Source organism: Ursus arctos, unplaced genomic scaffold (assembly GCF_023065955.2).
Source record: "Ursus arctos isolate Adak ecotype North America unplaced genomic scaffold, UrsArc2.0 scaffold_20, whole genome shotgun sequence".
Lineage (NCBI taxonomy): Eukaryota > Metazoa > Chordata > Mammalia > Carnivora > Ursidae > Ursus > Ursus arctos.
This window is the reverse complement of record NW_026622875.1, coordinates 13,396,961-13,413,345: the sequence shown is the minus strand read 5'-3', so window position 1 is coordinate 13,413,345 and position 16,385 is coordinate 13,396,961. Positions and strand designations below refer to the sequence as shown.

The 16,385-nt window shown below is 42.2% G+C and overlaps 1 protein-coding gene across 1 annotated transcript in view; it reads left to right on the top strand.

Moving 5' to 3' along the window:
* The window catches only part of MED12L (mediator complex subunit 12L), a 314,505-nt gene that overhangs the window by 16,953 nt on the left and 281,167 nt on the right, over positions 1-16,385 (top strand). The window contains exon 3 of the mRNA XM_057315807.1: positions 13,743-13,847. Within this exon, the coding sequence (XP_057171790.1) occupies positions 13,743-13,847 (105 nt within the window). The remainder of the gene's footprint in view (positions 1-13,742; positions 13,848-16,385) is intronic.

Sequence of the window (16,385 nt, the reverse complement as noted above, 5' to 3'; positions counted from 1 at the left end):
CTACAGTTTCACCGGATTTTTCCCTCTCACCCAATAAGTGTTCCTTTTTACGCATTTGCAATTCCTTTGGTAGAAATTGCACAACGATCCTTCCTCCAGGTGTGTGCCTAGCATGGGGTCCGGGATGTAATTAGGTGTGAGGTAGAAGGATAAACAAAAGAAGTCAGGTTAGGGGGTAAGTGTGAGTCACTTCACTGGACAGTTAACTTCAGAGAACAGAAACCACGGCTTGTGTTTATATTCTCTGCCCTCAAGTCACCTAGCACAGTGGGAGGCAGATTCCAGCACTAAGTGAAAAATATGATTTACAGCAAGAGTTTACCTGAGATGTGATCGCAATGCAAGAATCGTGTGGGACTGTGACTTACCTGAGCAGTGGGGGCTCTAAAGAGAAAGCTGTCTTTGGAGGCTGCCTTAAATACAATTCTGGGTGGATTAGACTACGGGATGCATTACTTTTCCTCCTTTATAATCATGCAAATCCAAAAGTTCAAGTATTTTTCTCTGGCAGTTTTCTTAGTTTTTCTGAGAGCTACATCCAGGTGTTTGATATTGGAAGATGACATGCATTTGAATTTGATTTGAATATGAATTAATGGATACAATTATTTAGATAAGGGGAATAAATGTTAAGTATATTTAGATATAATTTGAATCAAAAACTCCCCCCCCTTTTTTTTTAAGGATTTTACTTATTTATTTGAGAGAGTGAGAAGGATGGAGCAGGGGGAGGGGCAGAGGGAGAGGGAGGAACAGGCTCCCTGGTCAGCAGGGGCTTGATCCTGGAACTCCAGGATCATGACCTGAGCCAAAGGCAGACACTTAACTGACTGAGCCACCCAGGTGCCCCTACTCTCCTGCTTTCTTTTTTCCTTTCTTTCTTTCCCTCTCTTTCTCTCTTTCTTTCTCCCTTCCCTCCCACTTTAAAATGAGGAGGGACTGCCTGTCTCACCAGGCCACTTAGGGGCAGGGTGAGGGTTGTTTTGAGGAATTGACGGCTCTAAAAGCTGCATGTGTTGAACTCCTTGGTGGACATTTCCATCCACTTCATTGGAGGGTTACTGAGTACCTGGTCATGTGTATGATTTGGGCCTAAATGTGCTGGTCATACAAAAGATCTATAATTATAATGATGATGATTCCATTTTTAAAATACTTAGTGTGAGGGGTGCCTGGCTGGCTCAGTCGTTGGGGTGTGCGACTCTTGGTCTTGGGGTTGTTCGAGCCCCATGTTAAGGGTAGAGATTACTTAAAAATAATGAAATCTTAAAAAGGAAATGTAGTGTGTACCTGTTACTGTGCTGAGTGCCTCACGTGGTTTTCACCTTTTCTTTAAAATGGGCACGTGAGTGGTGCAGGTACGTCCATTTCACGGGAATGGGAGCCAGGATTCCGATGTAGGTTTGTTGGTCTCCCCAAAGATCTCATTTTCTTGGGGGAACACATTGTGTCTACTGGAGGCCTGATCCTCAACCTACCTCTCAGCCTCAGTTTCTCACCTTGTAAAATGAGGACCCATCCTGTTTAAGCCACTTGGTTATGAAGAGGAACATGAATGTGCTGCTTAATGGCCAGCGAGTGGTAGTATTCTTGCTGTGATTTTCTTGTCTTCTCTTTTTGCCTGCTCCTCTGTACAGGTGTGAAGGACTAGCTGTTTTCTGTTGAGCTCATATCCTCTGGTTTCCCCTAGGTCCCCCCAGTTTTGATTGATGGCCTGCAGGTGTGGTTTGCATGGGGTGAATATTAATAGCAATGTAGATGAGGGTGGATGTAGAGAGCTGAGTTTCAGATGTGGCTTTGATACAAATGTGGCCCTGGTGTTGGAGATGCTGGTGGGGGTGGGGGAAGTGCTAGGTTGCCTTATAGGGGACTCTTGTTCCCTTCAGTCAGTTTGGCTCCTCCCTTGGCCCTCTTCAGAAGGCCGGTGGCATCTTGGCAGCAATGGGGGACCTTCCTCTCCTTTTTTTTTTTTTTTTTAAACTTCTCAGGCATTATGTGACCCCTTAATTAGAAGAGATCCAAATTAATCCGTTCCTGTTTCTGTGGTGTGGGAAGCTGACCGGGGTGTCCAGTTACGTAGAGCCTAGTGATACTGTTGTAGAATTTTCTCGGCTTCTGTAGACTTTTCGCAGTGGTGGTCCTCTTGATGCTGCCAAATGGCTTGGGTGGTGATGTCGGAGGGTAGTCTTGCCGTGAGGGATAGAGCAGTGCTTCCCCTCCTGCTTTCCCTACGGGGATGTGTGTTTTAGTTTCCTAGGACTGCCGTAACAAAATGCCACGAACTAGATGTCTTCAAACAATGGCAATTTATTCTCTCACTGCTCTGGAGGCTCCAAGTCCTCTTTAGGGCAGGGCTGCACCCAGAAGCCTCTAGGGGAGGATCCCTCCTCGCTTCCTCCAGCTTCTGGTAGCCCCAGATATTCCTGGGCTTCTGGCAGCACAGCTCCCATCCTGCCTCTTTCTTCCCTCATCTTTTCTCCTGTCAGGACACCGGCCATATTGCGTTAGAACCCACCCTCATTCAGTACGCTCAACGGAACTTAGTTATAGCTGCAAAGACCCTGTTTCCAAAAAATGCCATATGCACAGTTACAGGCGTTAGGACTGACATATCTTTTGGGGTACACAAGTCCACCTATAACAGCGTGCCTGCAGGGCCTGTCTCTGGGTCCTCCTATGCACATCCCTGGTTGGTCTGGCTCAGGAAGTCCTAGGTGTCCCTTTTGGTTTTCTCAGAAACTTCAAGGTAGCAACCATCTCCCTTTTCTCCTGTTGTCTTCCATCATATCCTTTACTGGATTTTTTCTGGTGCCATTAAAACATGCACAAGGCCCTCCCATCTTAGATCTCCCTCTACCCTATGGCCCCATTTTCCCATTTCTCTCCTCTTTCTCCAAACTTTTCCAAAAGCATCTTGTGTGCTGTCTCCCTCACCTCCCACTTCTTCCTCTGCTCCTTCCAGTCTGGCTTCTGCCTTCGTCATTCCACAAACACACCCCTCACTGAGGTCACAAGTGACAGCCACATTCCCAGCGGCTCTTACTCATATTGATCTCTTTGTTGGTGAAGCAATGTCTTCTCTCAGCTTCTGAGCTAAAACCGCTGGTTTCCTTCTCTTTTCTCTGGCCATGCCATGTCTCCTTGAAGGCTTTTCCTCTCCTCCCTGGCCATTAAATCAGTACTGCATGTTCTGTGGGGTCTGTCCTAGGTCCTTGTCTCTTCTCACTTCACCCGTTCCTTAGGTGCTTTCAGCTGCCACCCCAGGCCTCAGTTACTACCTTTATGCAGACAACTCACAACTTTACAGGGCCAGCCTAGACTTCTCTGCATATCTAGACTTGTGTATTTTAAATGCCTGTAAAACTATTTTGTCTCTTTTGCTACCTCAAACTTATGTTTAAAACTGAACTTGTAATCTGCTCCTCTTCCTTCCAACCCCCTCCCCACCATCCTCCAGCCCTGCTTACCCTATCTTAAGAGACATTACGATCCCAGAAATCTGGGGGATTTTCTTTCTTGACAATCTCACTCTTTGTCATTTCATCCAACACTTCAAGAAGTCCAGTTGAGTAGCCCTCCTAAGTAGCCCGCCTTTTCTTCTTTTCTTTTCTTTTCTTTTCTTTTCTTTTCTTTTATTTCTTTTCTTCTTTTCTTTCTTAGATTTTATGTATTTGACAGAGAACACAGCAGGGGGAGTGGCAGGCAGAGGGAGAAGGAGAAACAGGCTTTCCGTTGAGCAGGGAGCCCGACATGGGGCTTGATCCCAGGATCCTGGGATCATGACCTGAGCCTAAGGCAGACGCTTAATCAACTGAGCCACCCAGGCACCCCCTTAAGTAGCCCTTTATATTTCTCTCCTCTCTATCCCTGTCACCACCATCTTGGTCCTAGCTACCATCATCTGTTGTCCTGACTCTTTTTTTTTTTTTTTTTTAAAGATTTTATTTATTTATTTGACTGAGACAGCCAGCGAGAGAGGGAACACAAGCAGGGGGAGTGGGAGAGGAAGAAGCAGGCTCCCAGCAGAGGAGCCTGATGTGGGACTCGATCCCAGAACGCCGGGATCACGCCCTGAGCCGAAGGCAGATGCTTAATGACTGTGCCACCCAGGCGCCCCCTGATGTCCTGACTCTTATGAGAGTCTGGTAACTAGTTCCAATCCCTTTGCCCTGAAGTCTCCCATTTATTCTCACCCAACTCCAGTCGGGTTGTCTACATTGCAGACCTTCAGATGGGATGATGTCCCCGCTGCATAAAACCCTTTACTGTTCTTATGATAAAGACAGAGGTCCTTCACTTGGTTCATAATACCCTGTGTGATCTGTCCCCACCCATAGCTCAGCTTCTGGTCACACCTGAGTCCCTTCTGCTTCTGCATGACAGCATTCTTTCTTTCATTTTCCCAACCCTACAGGCTTTATACATGCTATTCCTGTCCCTCTTGTTAGGCACACGTATGCCCGTGATTGCTGTGCCTTTCTGCTGCATTGACCCTTTTATCATTATGATTTGCCCTACTTTATCTTCGATAATGCTTTTTATCTTGAATTCTACTTTGTCCAATATTAATATTGCCACTCTAGCCCTCTTAGGCTCATTGTTTGCATGATATTTTTTTCCATCCATTTACTGTCAACTTATCACCTTTAAATTTATTTATTTAAAAATTACTTTTTGTTTTTTTTTTAATTTTATTATTTTTAGTAAACTTTATGCCCAACATGGGGCTCCAGCTTACAACCCCAACATTAAGCATCACATGTTGTCATGACAGAACCAGCCTGGTGCCTGTCTTTATATTTAAAGTGCAGCAGATAGCTAGGTTTTGCTTTGTCGTTTAAGGATTTTACATTCCAGGTAGTTAACATATACTGTAGTATTAGTTTCAGTTGTACAATATAGTGATTCAACACTTATATACAACACCCGGCGCTCAGCACAAGTGCACTCCTTGATCCATCACCTATTTCATCCATCCTGCCACCCTCCTCCCCTCTGGTGACCATCAGTTCTCTATAGTTAAGAGTCTGCTTCTCAGTTTTCCTCTCTCTCTCTCTTTTTCCCTTTGCTTATTTGCTTTATAACTTAAATTCCACATATGAATGAAATCAAATGGTATTTGTCTTTCTCTGACTTACTTTGCTTAGCATAATACTTCTAGTGCCATCTGTGTCATTGCAGGTGGCAAGATTTCATTCTTTTTTATGGCTGAGTAATATTTCATTCTATATCTATCCATCCATCCATTCATCCATCCATCCCACATCATCTTTATCCATTCATCAGTCAATGGACACTTGGGCTGTTTCCATGGGGTTTTGCTTTTTATGCATTCTGACAATCCCTGTCCTTCCCTTGTAATCTTAGTCCATTAACATTCAATTATCGTTTCATTAATAATTTGATATGATTGGATTTAGGTATAACATTTTACTATTTTTTTCTGTGTCTCTTTCTTTTGGATTAGTAAATTATTTTTTATAATTTTAATTTACTATTGATATTTTATTTATACCTCTTCATGTTGTGGGTTTTTTGTTTTGCTTTTGGTCATTGTTCTAGGAAGTACAATATATATCCCTAACTTTTCACCATCTTAGAGTTAATATTGTACCATTTTATGCAGAATGTCAACCTTACCATTATAAGTTCCTCCTCTTAACTTAGTTAACTCCTACTTCTCAGACAGAGCTCAACTCAAAGGCCACTTCTTCGGGAATTCTTGTCTGATTTCTGAAACTGTTAAGCCCCTATTATGTGCACCCTGAGCAGGTGGTATTATTTCTCTTTGGGGGCATTTATCACTTGTAATTTGCTTGCTATGGAACCCCCAGTACTTAGCACAATGTTGTATATTTATTTATTTGTTGACTGAATGAAGGGGAGCCCTGAGTTGTGGTTTGAAGAAAGCAAAAGATTTCATGATAATGTACTCCAGGGGATGGGAAAGGCATTATGTAAGCTTTAGAGGCTGAAAAGATGATTTATGTTGGAAAGAATATAATAGTCAAGTAGATTAAATGAGTTAAAATATAAAAATAAAATATAGCTCTAAGTTTTTATAACCGTAGCCACCATTTATAGAGCACTTAATACGGGCCAGGCACTGTGCTAAACTCTTTGTACATTCTATCTTACATAACCTCAACCCTGTGAGGTATTCTTGCCTGATTTCAAAGGAAGCAACTGAGGTTCAGAGAGGTCAGTTACCTTGTTCCCCATCACAGGTAAGGGCTCTGCATTCAAACTCAAATCTGTGTGATTTTAACACTTAGGATGGAAGGGAGACTGAGAGGTGGAACTTGATTGTTCAAGGCATTTAATGCCTGTCCGAGGCAATTGTGTTTTGATTTGGAGGTGGAGAGAAAGCCCGCAGATGTCACTAAGGGTTAGGAGGGGGTAGTGTTAGATGCTTCCATTCTTTAGCGCCTTCTGGGGAAAAGAAGGGAAAACATGAAAAACCTCTGAGGCTTGTGAATAAGGGAGGGCAGAAAAGAACACTTGTTTGAGGAAGATTCATCAGGGCCTGGGGTCAGGTTGGATTCAGGTAAAAATCTAAACAGGAAGGGAAATACATGAGGAGTAGTGCCAGGGCCCACTGTGATAGCAGCCACAGTTTAGAGAGGTGACTGTCGAATTTTAAAGGAATAAATGTGAGACATGTTTTGAGAGAAGTGTAGATAGAATTGGTTAGGGATGAGGAGAGAAAGATTATTCCCCTATCGGGGCGCCTGGGTGGCTCAGTCATTGAGTGTCTGCCTTCGGCTCAGGGTGTATTCCCGGCGTTCTGGGATCGAGCCCCACATCGGGCTCCTCTGCTGGGAGCCTGCTTCTTCCTCTCCCACTCCCCTGCTGTGTTCCCTCTCTCGCTGGCTGTCTCTCTCTCTGTCAAATAAATACATAAATCTTTAAAAAAAAAAAAAAGTTAAAAAAAAAAAGATTATTCCCCTATCTTCTGGGTCATTTATATCTGCCATCTCTAGGTGGTACCTAAAGACCATTAAATATATCCATGCTGGGGATTATCACAGCTTCATTTCTCAAACTGGGATCTGTAGACATCCTCAGGGGTCTGGGAGAATGATCTTTTCAGGAAGTTGGGCAAGGCTAGGAAAAATAGTTATAAAGCTGTTTTTAAAATTTTTGTTTGTTTGGGTAAGACCATAGCTAACTTGTCTGCCTGACTAGCACATAGGGGGACATTTTTCTATTTCTGTGGCATTATCATTCCTGGTGGACATTTCTGTCCAATTCACTGAACAGTCATTGAGTTAGTGTGTTAGACACGAGTAGGTGACTAAAGAGATAGGGCTTGTCTGCACATGTTCTGTGGGTTAGAGGAGAAGTGGGGGAGGTTGGGTATGCGTGTGCTTGCGTATGTGTGCGTCTGTGTGTGTGTTTGCATGCGTTTATTATCTGCCTTTGGAAAGGTCGTTGGAAATTGTCCTGACTGACCGACTGACCGACAGACCCACTGTCCTACCTACCTACCTTTCTAAGATTTTACTGTTCATTCATTCATTCATTCATTTAGAGAGAGAGAGGGAGAGAGAGAGCACGAGCCCGAGCAGGGGGAAGGGTCAGAGGGAGAGAAAATCTTGTGCTGAGCGTGGAGCCCCCACGTGGGGCTCGATCTCACAACGTGAGTTGGACACTTAACCTACTGAGCCACCAAGGCACCCCTTTCTTCCCTCCCTCCCTCCCTCCCTTTCTTCCTATTTATTTGAAAGCACAGGCACAAGTGGGGGGAGGAGCAGAGGGGGGAATCTTCAAGCAGAGTCCACCTGAGAGCAGAGCCCAACTAGGGGCTCCATCTTAGGGCCCTGAGTTCACGACCTGAGCTGAAACCTAGAGTCGGGTTGCTCAAGTAACTGAGCAACTCAGGTGACTCTTGTAATTTTTTTCTTGAGTGAGAAAGAGCTTAACCAGTTTCCAAACTAGCATCAAAATGTGTTCACTTTCCCAGTGAAACATTTTATTGAACGTTTGAAAGTGATCCAAAAAATAAGATTATCCTGTGAAGTTCAAGGTAAATGTGTGAGATTTATGGAATCATTTGGAGTTCACCCAAGGCCCTGAAGATCCAAGTTTCGTGTCAGTATAGGATACAAAAATGCAGAGTGAACCCGGGCCTTCTGTATGAACATGGGACAATTTCTAGGATTTCATTTGTTCGTCTCTGGGTATCTGTCTCCCGAAAATTGCTTTAAGGCTTACTATTTTAGTAGAAACCAATGACAAGAGGTGTGAGAGTCCTTCTTTCTCCATGTGGAGGTTACTTTGGGATCGGTTCTGGTTTAACCTGGTCAGGTGTGCTGCTGCCAAAGGCCCCAGGTGAGGACTGTGAATTTACATTCTTAGCCAGCATTGTCTCCTGGCTGAGTAATTATTAGGTCTCACCCATGCGTATGCAATATTTTGCCCTTATGGTGTTGATGATATGCCCTTATGGTGTTGATGATAAATACATACATTTAAAACTCCCTAAATTCATGGGTGTCCCCCTTTCCTCCAACGGTTACTTCTTTTTTTATTCCCCACCTTGTACAATGTGAAATTCATCAACCTTTTACTAAGGAGTCCTTTGACTGCGGATCTAGTGCCCAGAACACAGGCCTAAGAATGAGACCCCGATTAATGGTTGGGTGCGCCCCCAAGGTTTTGGGGTTTTAGTTGTCTCACCTTTGCAAATGGGCAAAGTAGCCGCTGATGTTTCTTTTGTAAAAATCATTGACTCGGGGTGGCAGAGCCAGTTTAAATCTCTGAGGACCATTGTTAGAAATTTTGGTGGTTATCCTCTTATTTAGAAAAATCTTTGAAGAGGTTCAAGGCTAGTGCAAGAGGAATCTATTTGTGTCCTATACAGATTCTGGCTTGGGGATTTTAGAGGCATGCTGTTCCAAAATCTGGACTCTCTCTCTTCTATTTTTGCCTGATTAGATTTGGCAAAGGCCTTCAGAGCAAAGCGTCATAAAAGTTTGTTGTTTGAGTTCATGTAACACACGTTACTTCTTGTTCTGGGTCTCTTAGTGCTGCCGAATGCCATTAAAGATCCCCATCCTAGCCCATTTCCCCTCATTGGGGACTACAGACATCCTCAGGTCAGAGAGAATATTTTTTCTTTAAAAGGGGTCTGTTGGTGGTGCATTAGCAGAATTTGAGAAATACTGGCCAGAAAGTAGTAAACACCCTGGAATTTGAATCTTACTTTTAACTCATTGTTTAAATTCTTGCCATTGGCTTTCACCCTTTTCCGAAACTTTTGGAAATAAACCATCAGGGTGCATATTTTGGTTGTGATGCTTTGAGTTTATTCCCTTTCCCTTAGTTTCTCTAGGAAGCTGACCTAAAGTTTTCTATAAGTAAACCTCAAATACAACTGACTTCGAAGCTTCTGTTCTGGCTCTTGTGTGCTTCCTGACATAATTGACGGTGGCCTTGGTGGTTTTTTTTTTTTTATTCATTGTGGGTCTGTGAGAAGCTGAAGGAGTGAAAGAGAAAACTTCATACACTGGTTTCCTTCCAGGATACAGATGTGTGTGTGTGTGTTGTAGGTAGAGCTTTGTATTTGTGCCTTTGCAGTGGGGGAAGTGAGATGTGGCAGAGAATTCTGACCAGTCTTTTTTAGGACATAGAGTTTCCTCCTGATGGTGAGTGCAGCATTGATGCTGGGCTTGGAAGCCCTGGTTTTCTAGAAAGCCACTAACTCCTGATCTTTCTGTCAGTGGTTCTCAGTGTGTGGTCGGTAGATCTGCATACTTGGTAAGTTGTTAGAAATTCAAATTTTCAGGCCCCACCCCAGACCTACTGAATTGGAAATTCTGGGGGTGGTGCCCAGGAAGCTGTGTTTTAACAAAGGCTTCAGGGGATTCTGATGCATGCAAACGTGTAAAAAGCTCCTCCTAAGGCCAGGGTCCTTTTAGTTTCTGAAGTGGACACTTTGTACATCTGAGTGCTTACTGGAGCTTCAGGTTATCCCTTTCCTGAACCAGAAACAGGACAAAAACGATAGCAGTAATACTAATTGCTGGCTATTTTCGTATAGTATGGTGGTTAGAGACACAACAATTTCTTCACGTCTCCTAAGGCCCCACTTCTTGAAGTTTAAAGTGCCCATGAATTATCTGGGAATTTGTTGCACTGCAGATTGTGATTGGGGGATTTGCATTGTGATTGAAATTTTGCATTTTTAATAAGCCATAGGTGATGCCACTGCTGCTGGCTACTGGCCTATGGACTGAGCTTTGAGTAGCGAGGGTCTAGTGTTATATGCCTAAGCATATTCAAGTACCTATGTTATTATAACTTACTTTAGAAAAAAATTTTAGAGTAAGGGCATTATATTGATTTTTTTAAAGAAAATATTGGTATTGGATAGTTACTGTGTATGAATATCATTTCAGACTCAGGAAAAGGTATTATAAATTTTTTTTTTTTTCAGGATGGTATATTGGGTTAGTTGGGGTGAGAGACACTGCTCTGAGTGATTAGGAAGATTTATCTTAAGTACAAATGGAATTATAGACCCCAAAGTCAAGGAGAATAATTCAGGATATGCTTATTGTGTAAATTGTTCAAAACCGGTTATCATTCACTTATTTATTCTTTCTTTCCTCCCCCCCCCCCACCCAAGTAGGCTCTATGCCCAGTGTGGGGCTTGGACTCACGACCCTGGGATCAAGAGTCACACGCTGTATGACTGAGTCAGCCAGGCACTCCAAACTTATTCTTTCAACAGATATTTATTGAATATGTCCTTGGCATGTGTCTATGAACAAAATAAAGATCCTTGGTTTCATGGGCCTTACCTTCTAGTGGGGGAAACAGTACATGTTGTAAGTAAATTACAGGGCATTTTAGGTGACAAGTGCTATGGATTATTAGAGGATGAGGAATGCTGGGGTGAAGAGAACAGGGTGAGCAGTTCCACTTTTAAATAAGGTCTTCAGATTTCTCATTGAGAATATGAAATTTGAGCAAAGCCTTCAGGTGGATATGTAGTTGGCCATGGATACCAAAGGAAGGCAATCCAGGCTGAGGGAGCAGACAGTACAAAGGCCCTGAGGCTTGAGGCCATCCAGCAGGCCTGCTTGAGGAACTGCAAGGAGACCAGTGTGGCTGGAGTGGAGTCTGCTAAGGCGAGTGTGGTTAGGAATGAGGTCAGAAAGGTAATAGGGGCCAGATCACACAGTGCCTTGTAGGACATCATAGGGCCTTGCTTTTTACTCTGAGTTGGGAAGTTAATGCAGGTTTTGAGCAGGAGTAATATGATCTTACTTAAGTTTTAAAAAGCTCCCTGTGGCTGCCGTGTTGAAAATGGCTTTCAGGGGGTGACGGTAGAAGCAAGAAAACCAGTTAGGAGCCCTTGCCGTGTCCAAGCGTGAGAAGATGGGGGGGGGCTGACCTGCAAAGGGCATTGGTGGTGGTGAGAAGGGGGTCGGATTCTGGGTGTATTTTCATGCAATTTAGAAGGCAAAATAAAAAGTTGCCACAACTCAAGGCTTCTAAAGCAGTACCTGCGTGGATCTTAGCATGAGGAAAATCTGATGTGGTCGACAAATAGGTGACCATGGTTCCATGTTTTCCTTCCAAGGAGGGTGTGTGTGCGTTGCATGCAGGCGTTCCTGTGTTTGCAGGGCACATCTCTCCAGCTCATGGTTAGCTGTCCGATAGGCCGAGCCACCGAGTTGGAGTACCTTTAGAACAGAAAGTGCTGCAGCAGTAAGTGGAACTCACCAGTCCCGAAAGCCTCACACGTTTCCTCTTGATTAAGCCAGAACGTATTTTTAGTAAAAACATATGTTGTTACTCAATTAATGTTTCTTGATGGTGAATCAAAGATAAAAATTCAATTTTCTCATCCCATTCCCTTTCCCATCCCATTCGTCCCTCTTCTTTCTTGGACTCCAAGAATACAGAAATTTTGTTAGCGCCCTCTCTTTATTTAAGTTGACTGACACCTTTCTGACTTAAAATATGCATTATGTAGTTTTGCCCTAGATTTTCAAATAGTTAATTTGAAAATGTGGGAGCAGTCTGAGTTGTGTCGATAGGTGTATGCAACTCATTTTCTGTGCAGGTCACGATTTCAGTGACCTTCGTGCTTGGAGGAGACTTGATTATCATAGAGCTAAACTTCCTGTGGCGGGGTCTTTTGAAAGCTTGCCAAAACAGTGGCTTGCCAAGATGTTAGGTAGAGTACACACACAATTAAGTAAAGTTACATGGCACGTCTCCAGGAGACCTTGGCTCTCAGCCAGGCTGACCTTTCAGGTGCTTATATGTCATAAACTATTTTGTCCTAAGGCTTCCTGCTGAATCACAGCAGTGATTTTGATCAGTTGGGCTTTTTTTTCTCCCCCCCTTCATTTTACACTTGCAGCAATTACTTTCGAAGACCGAGTATATATTCTCATTCTCGTGCTGCGGCTAGCATTACCCCAGCGGTTACTAAGACCCTTTCTTGGCTTAGAGCGAGGGGAACAGAAGGTAGCTTCATTTACTCAAACCTTTCCTTTCTATTCTTTCAGGTCTGTATTTTAAGAACTCTGATTTAGTTCCATAGCTGAATGATTTGGGCAGGGCAAGGTCCTTTTTTTTTTTTTTTTTTTTTTAAGCCTTGGGCTATTTCTGATGTGTTGTGACCTTGGGAAGAAAAGTTCTGTATCTATCCAGTAGGAGATGTTTTTAAGGAGAGTATGAGTTGTAACTATGTATTTTTAGACTACATTTTCATATGGCATTTGTACTTTGGTGGCATGGAGTCATGGAAATTTCTCTTCCAAGTCTTGGGTTGAGAAGACGGTATTTCAGAGCTGGCTCTGTCCAGTTACTGTGCTAGCTTAGTGAGCCTCATTCTTCTGTCTGTAAATGGGCATGAAGTTACATGCTTACCATTTACCTTAGAATTTGGTAAAGATCAAGTGAGCCAAGCTGTATGAAAGAATTTTGCAAGCCCTAAACTTCCCTTCAGTTGCTGTTGTGTTCTTGGTATTGTGGTTATCACAAAGCTTGTGCCTATGAGCCCTTTGTTTCTGTCTTTAACTTTCTGTGGGGTCTTGGGTAAGTGGGGTGAGCCATTTTTCTTGAACATAAATAAAATAGTGATGTGTATAAGGGCCTGGCAGGAAAGGGAGAGTCCAACTGTGGGGTCTCTGGAAACAATTCTAGTATACAAATTCTATGACTTTATGTTTCTGCATGTGTGGGGGGGATTTTTGCTCATTTTTGCTTTTCCCAACTTATTAGTTAAAAATTTTTAAACTTACAGAATAATTGAGAGAATAGTATAATGAACACCCACATACTCTATATTTAAGTTAACAGTTGTTAATATTTTGCCACATTTATTTTTACCTCTCTCTGTACATTTGTATATTGGTCTATCTATCTATCTATCTATCTATCTATCTATCTATCTATCAGAGAGAGAGCACAAGCAGGGGGAGCCACAGGGAGAGGGAGAAGCAGGCTCCCCCGTGAGCAGGGAGCCCAATGCGGGACTGGATCCCAGGACCCTGAGATCATGACCTAAGCTCAAGGCAGATGCTTAACTGACTGAGCCACCCAGGCGTCCCTGTGTATTGGTTTTAAATCTTCAGTTTCTGCTCTCTCTTTGGTGTGTGTTCAACAGTTCTCTTCTATAGAGTACAGTGTAGTCAGTCATTACTCAGGCTGCAGTACGCTGGGTAAACTAAGAGCTTTTATGTCTTTCTGATTAATTGATACCTTTTCTTGAACAGGATGAACTTACTGCTGTGAATGTAAAGCAAGGCTTCAACAATCAGCCAGCCTTTACTGGAGATGAACATGGCTCCGCCAGAAATATTGTAATTAACCCATCAAAGGTAATGCAAATTGTCTATTTCCTAAAACTTCTGAAAAAGTGTTTGTGACACCCTTGATAGGGAATGTTGATAAATTAGTGTTATTTAAAACCATGATACATATTCAGAATTCTCCAGAATATCTTATATGAAGTCCTGCCCTAGGGCCCAATCAGGGGTCATGCATTGCATTTGGGTGTCCTTTTTCTTTCGTCTATTGTAATCCAGTACCGTACACAGTACTGTTCTCCACCTTTGTTCATGTTGTTAATTTTGGTAGGGGAGGGGCTTTCAGAGCTGCTGTCCAGTTATTTGTCTTTTTTTTTTTTTTTAAGATTTTATTTATTTATTTGAGAGAGAGAGAGTGCACAAGCAGGGGAAGGGGCAGAGGGAGAGGGAGAAGCAGACTCCCTGCTGAGCAAGGAGCCGGATGTGGGACTCAATCCCAGGACCCTGGGATTAGGACCCAAGCTGAAGGTAGATGCTCAACCGACTGAGCCACCCAGGCGTCCCCAGTTATTTTCTTATATTCTAGTCCTACATTCTAGATTTGTCTGATTGTTTTTTCATGACAAGATTCAGGTTAAATATTTTTGGCAAGAAGGCCACATTGTATATCAGAAGATGTGCAGTGCCAGTTTGCCCTGTCATTGGTTATAAGTACGTTTGATCATCGAAGGTGGTGTCTGCTGTCACTTTACATTGTAAAAGTAGTTATCTTTTCCTTTTAATCTCTGTAGGGTGATACTTTGAGACCAAATGAATATGCTGTTCTTCAGTACAATTTTATCTTGTGATTGTATCATCAGTTGATGATGCTTGCTGAATGAGTTATTTTGCTGGTGGTTGCAAAATGCTGGTTTTCCGGTTGTCATTTCTCATACATTTATTGGCATTCTTTTGTAAAAGGACACCACACTTTAAAATTTATTTTTATTATTATTTTATTGTTTCAAGTAGGCTCCACGCCTAGTGTGGGGCTTGAACTCACCACCCTGAGATTAAGTACTGCATGCTTTACCTACTGAGCCATCTAGGTACCCCAAACACTTCCATTTTTCTTTTTTTTAAAAGTAATCTCCACACCCAGTGTGGGGCTTGAACTCAGGACCCCGAGATCAGGAGTTGGATGCTCCACCCACTGAGCCAGCCAGGCGCCCTGACATCCCATTTTTTAGTATCACTTTGAACTCCAGAACTCTTTAAAATTTGATGTGTCATCTTTTCTCTTTTTGATGTTTAAATTGTCTCTCGCTTGGCCAGGGGGCGCCTTTAACCTACTTCTTGGGTGCTTTTGACACCCCCATCTTTCTTTGAGCACTTCCTCACCTTTGATACAATAACCTATTCCAGATTCATGTTCTTTCTGTGCCCCAGCCCAGATTGGGATGCTGGGCATGCTCGTTGCTACTAGAGTGTCCTAACTTCTAGGTCCTTTCAGTGGACAGAGATGGGAAACAACACAGAGAGTTTTTTCTTCCTTTGTCTTCTCTCCTTTTTCTTCCTTCCTTGCATCCATCTACCAGTTCTTACCCAATACCAGGGTTTTTCCTCTTTCTTGTTCCATCTTTGTATCTCATTTCTCCCAAAGTGAGAACCCTGGCCTTTAGTAAATTCAATATATTTATTTATTTCCTCTGTCTTACAATGCACATAAAAAAGTTCCAGAATAAACTGAACTATGGTAATGCTACTTCAACAACAAAATTACTGTGGAAAATTTATAATTTTCCTGTTATATTTTTTGTCCTTAGACTAATTTTCAATAAGGGTATATAGTCAGAATGTTGTGTTAAAAAATTTCTTGAATTAAATCTCTTTCTCTGTGTGGTTATGTTAATAATTAATATATAGGTAGAGTTATTTGCGTCTGTTTGTATTCTTTTAAGGTTTGATTTTTCTCATCCTTTTTGAGTTATTTTTATTTTCTGAATATTGAAATACTTTCATTAAATTGAAAGCATTATACAAATGAAATCAAACATACAAATATACATCCTTCTTCTTCCCCAGAGATAACCATTGTCAGAGATTTGCGTATCATTTAAGATCTGTGTGTGCACATGTACACATAAACACAAATGTACTTGACAATTTGCTAATCAACTGAAATATGTAAACAATGTGAAAGAAAACAGAAGCATTTTCTACAGGTAGTCTCATCAGCCAAACACAATGCTTTTAATTTTGTCTTGATTTCCAGTCTTCATATACTTTTTAACATCACAACTATAATTGTATATATGTTGTAATTGGTTTTCTTTTTTTTAAATTGTGGTAAAATGTACATAACATAAAATTTACCATTTTACCATTTTATTTTGCTTTTATTTTATTTTACTAATTGGAGCCTAACACAGGGCTTGAACTCATGACCCTGAGATCAAGACCTGTGTAAGAGTCAGATGCTGACCTGACTGAGCCACCCAGGCACCCCTTACTATTTTAAAATGTACAGTTCTTTGGCATGACGTGCATTCACATTATTGTGTAACTGTCACCACCATCCATCTTCAGAATTTTTTGTCTTATTTTTTTTTTAAACAGTAACATTGTTTT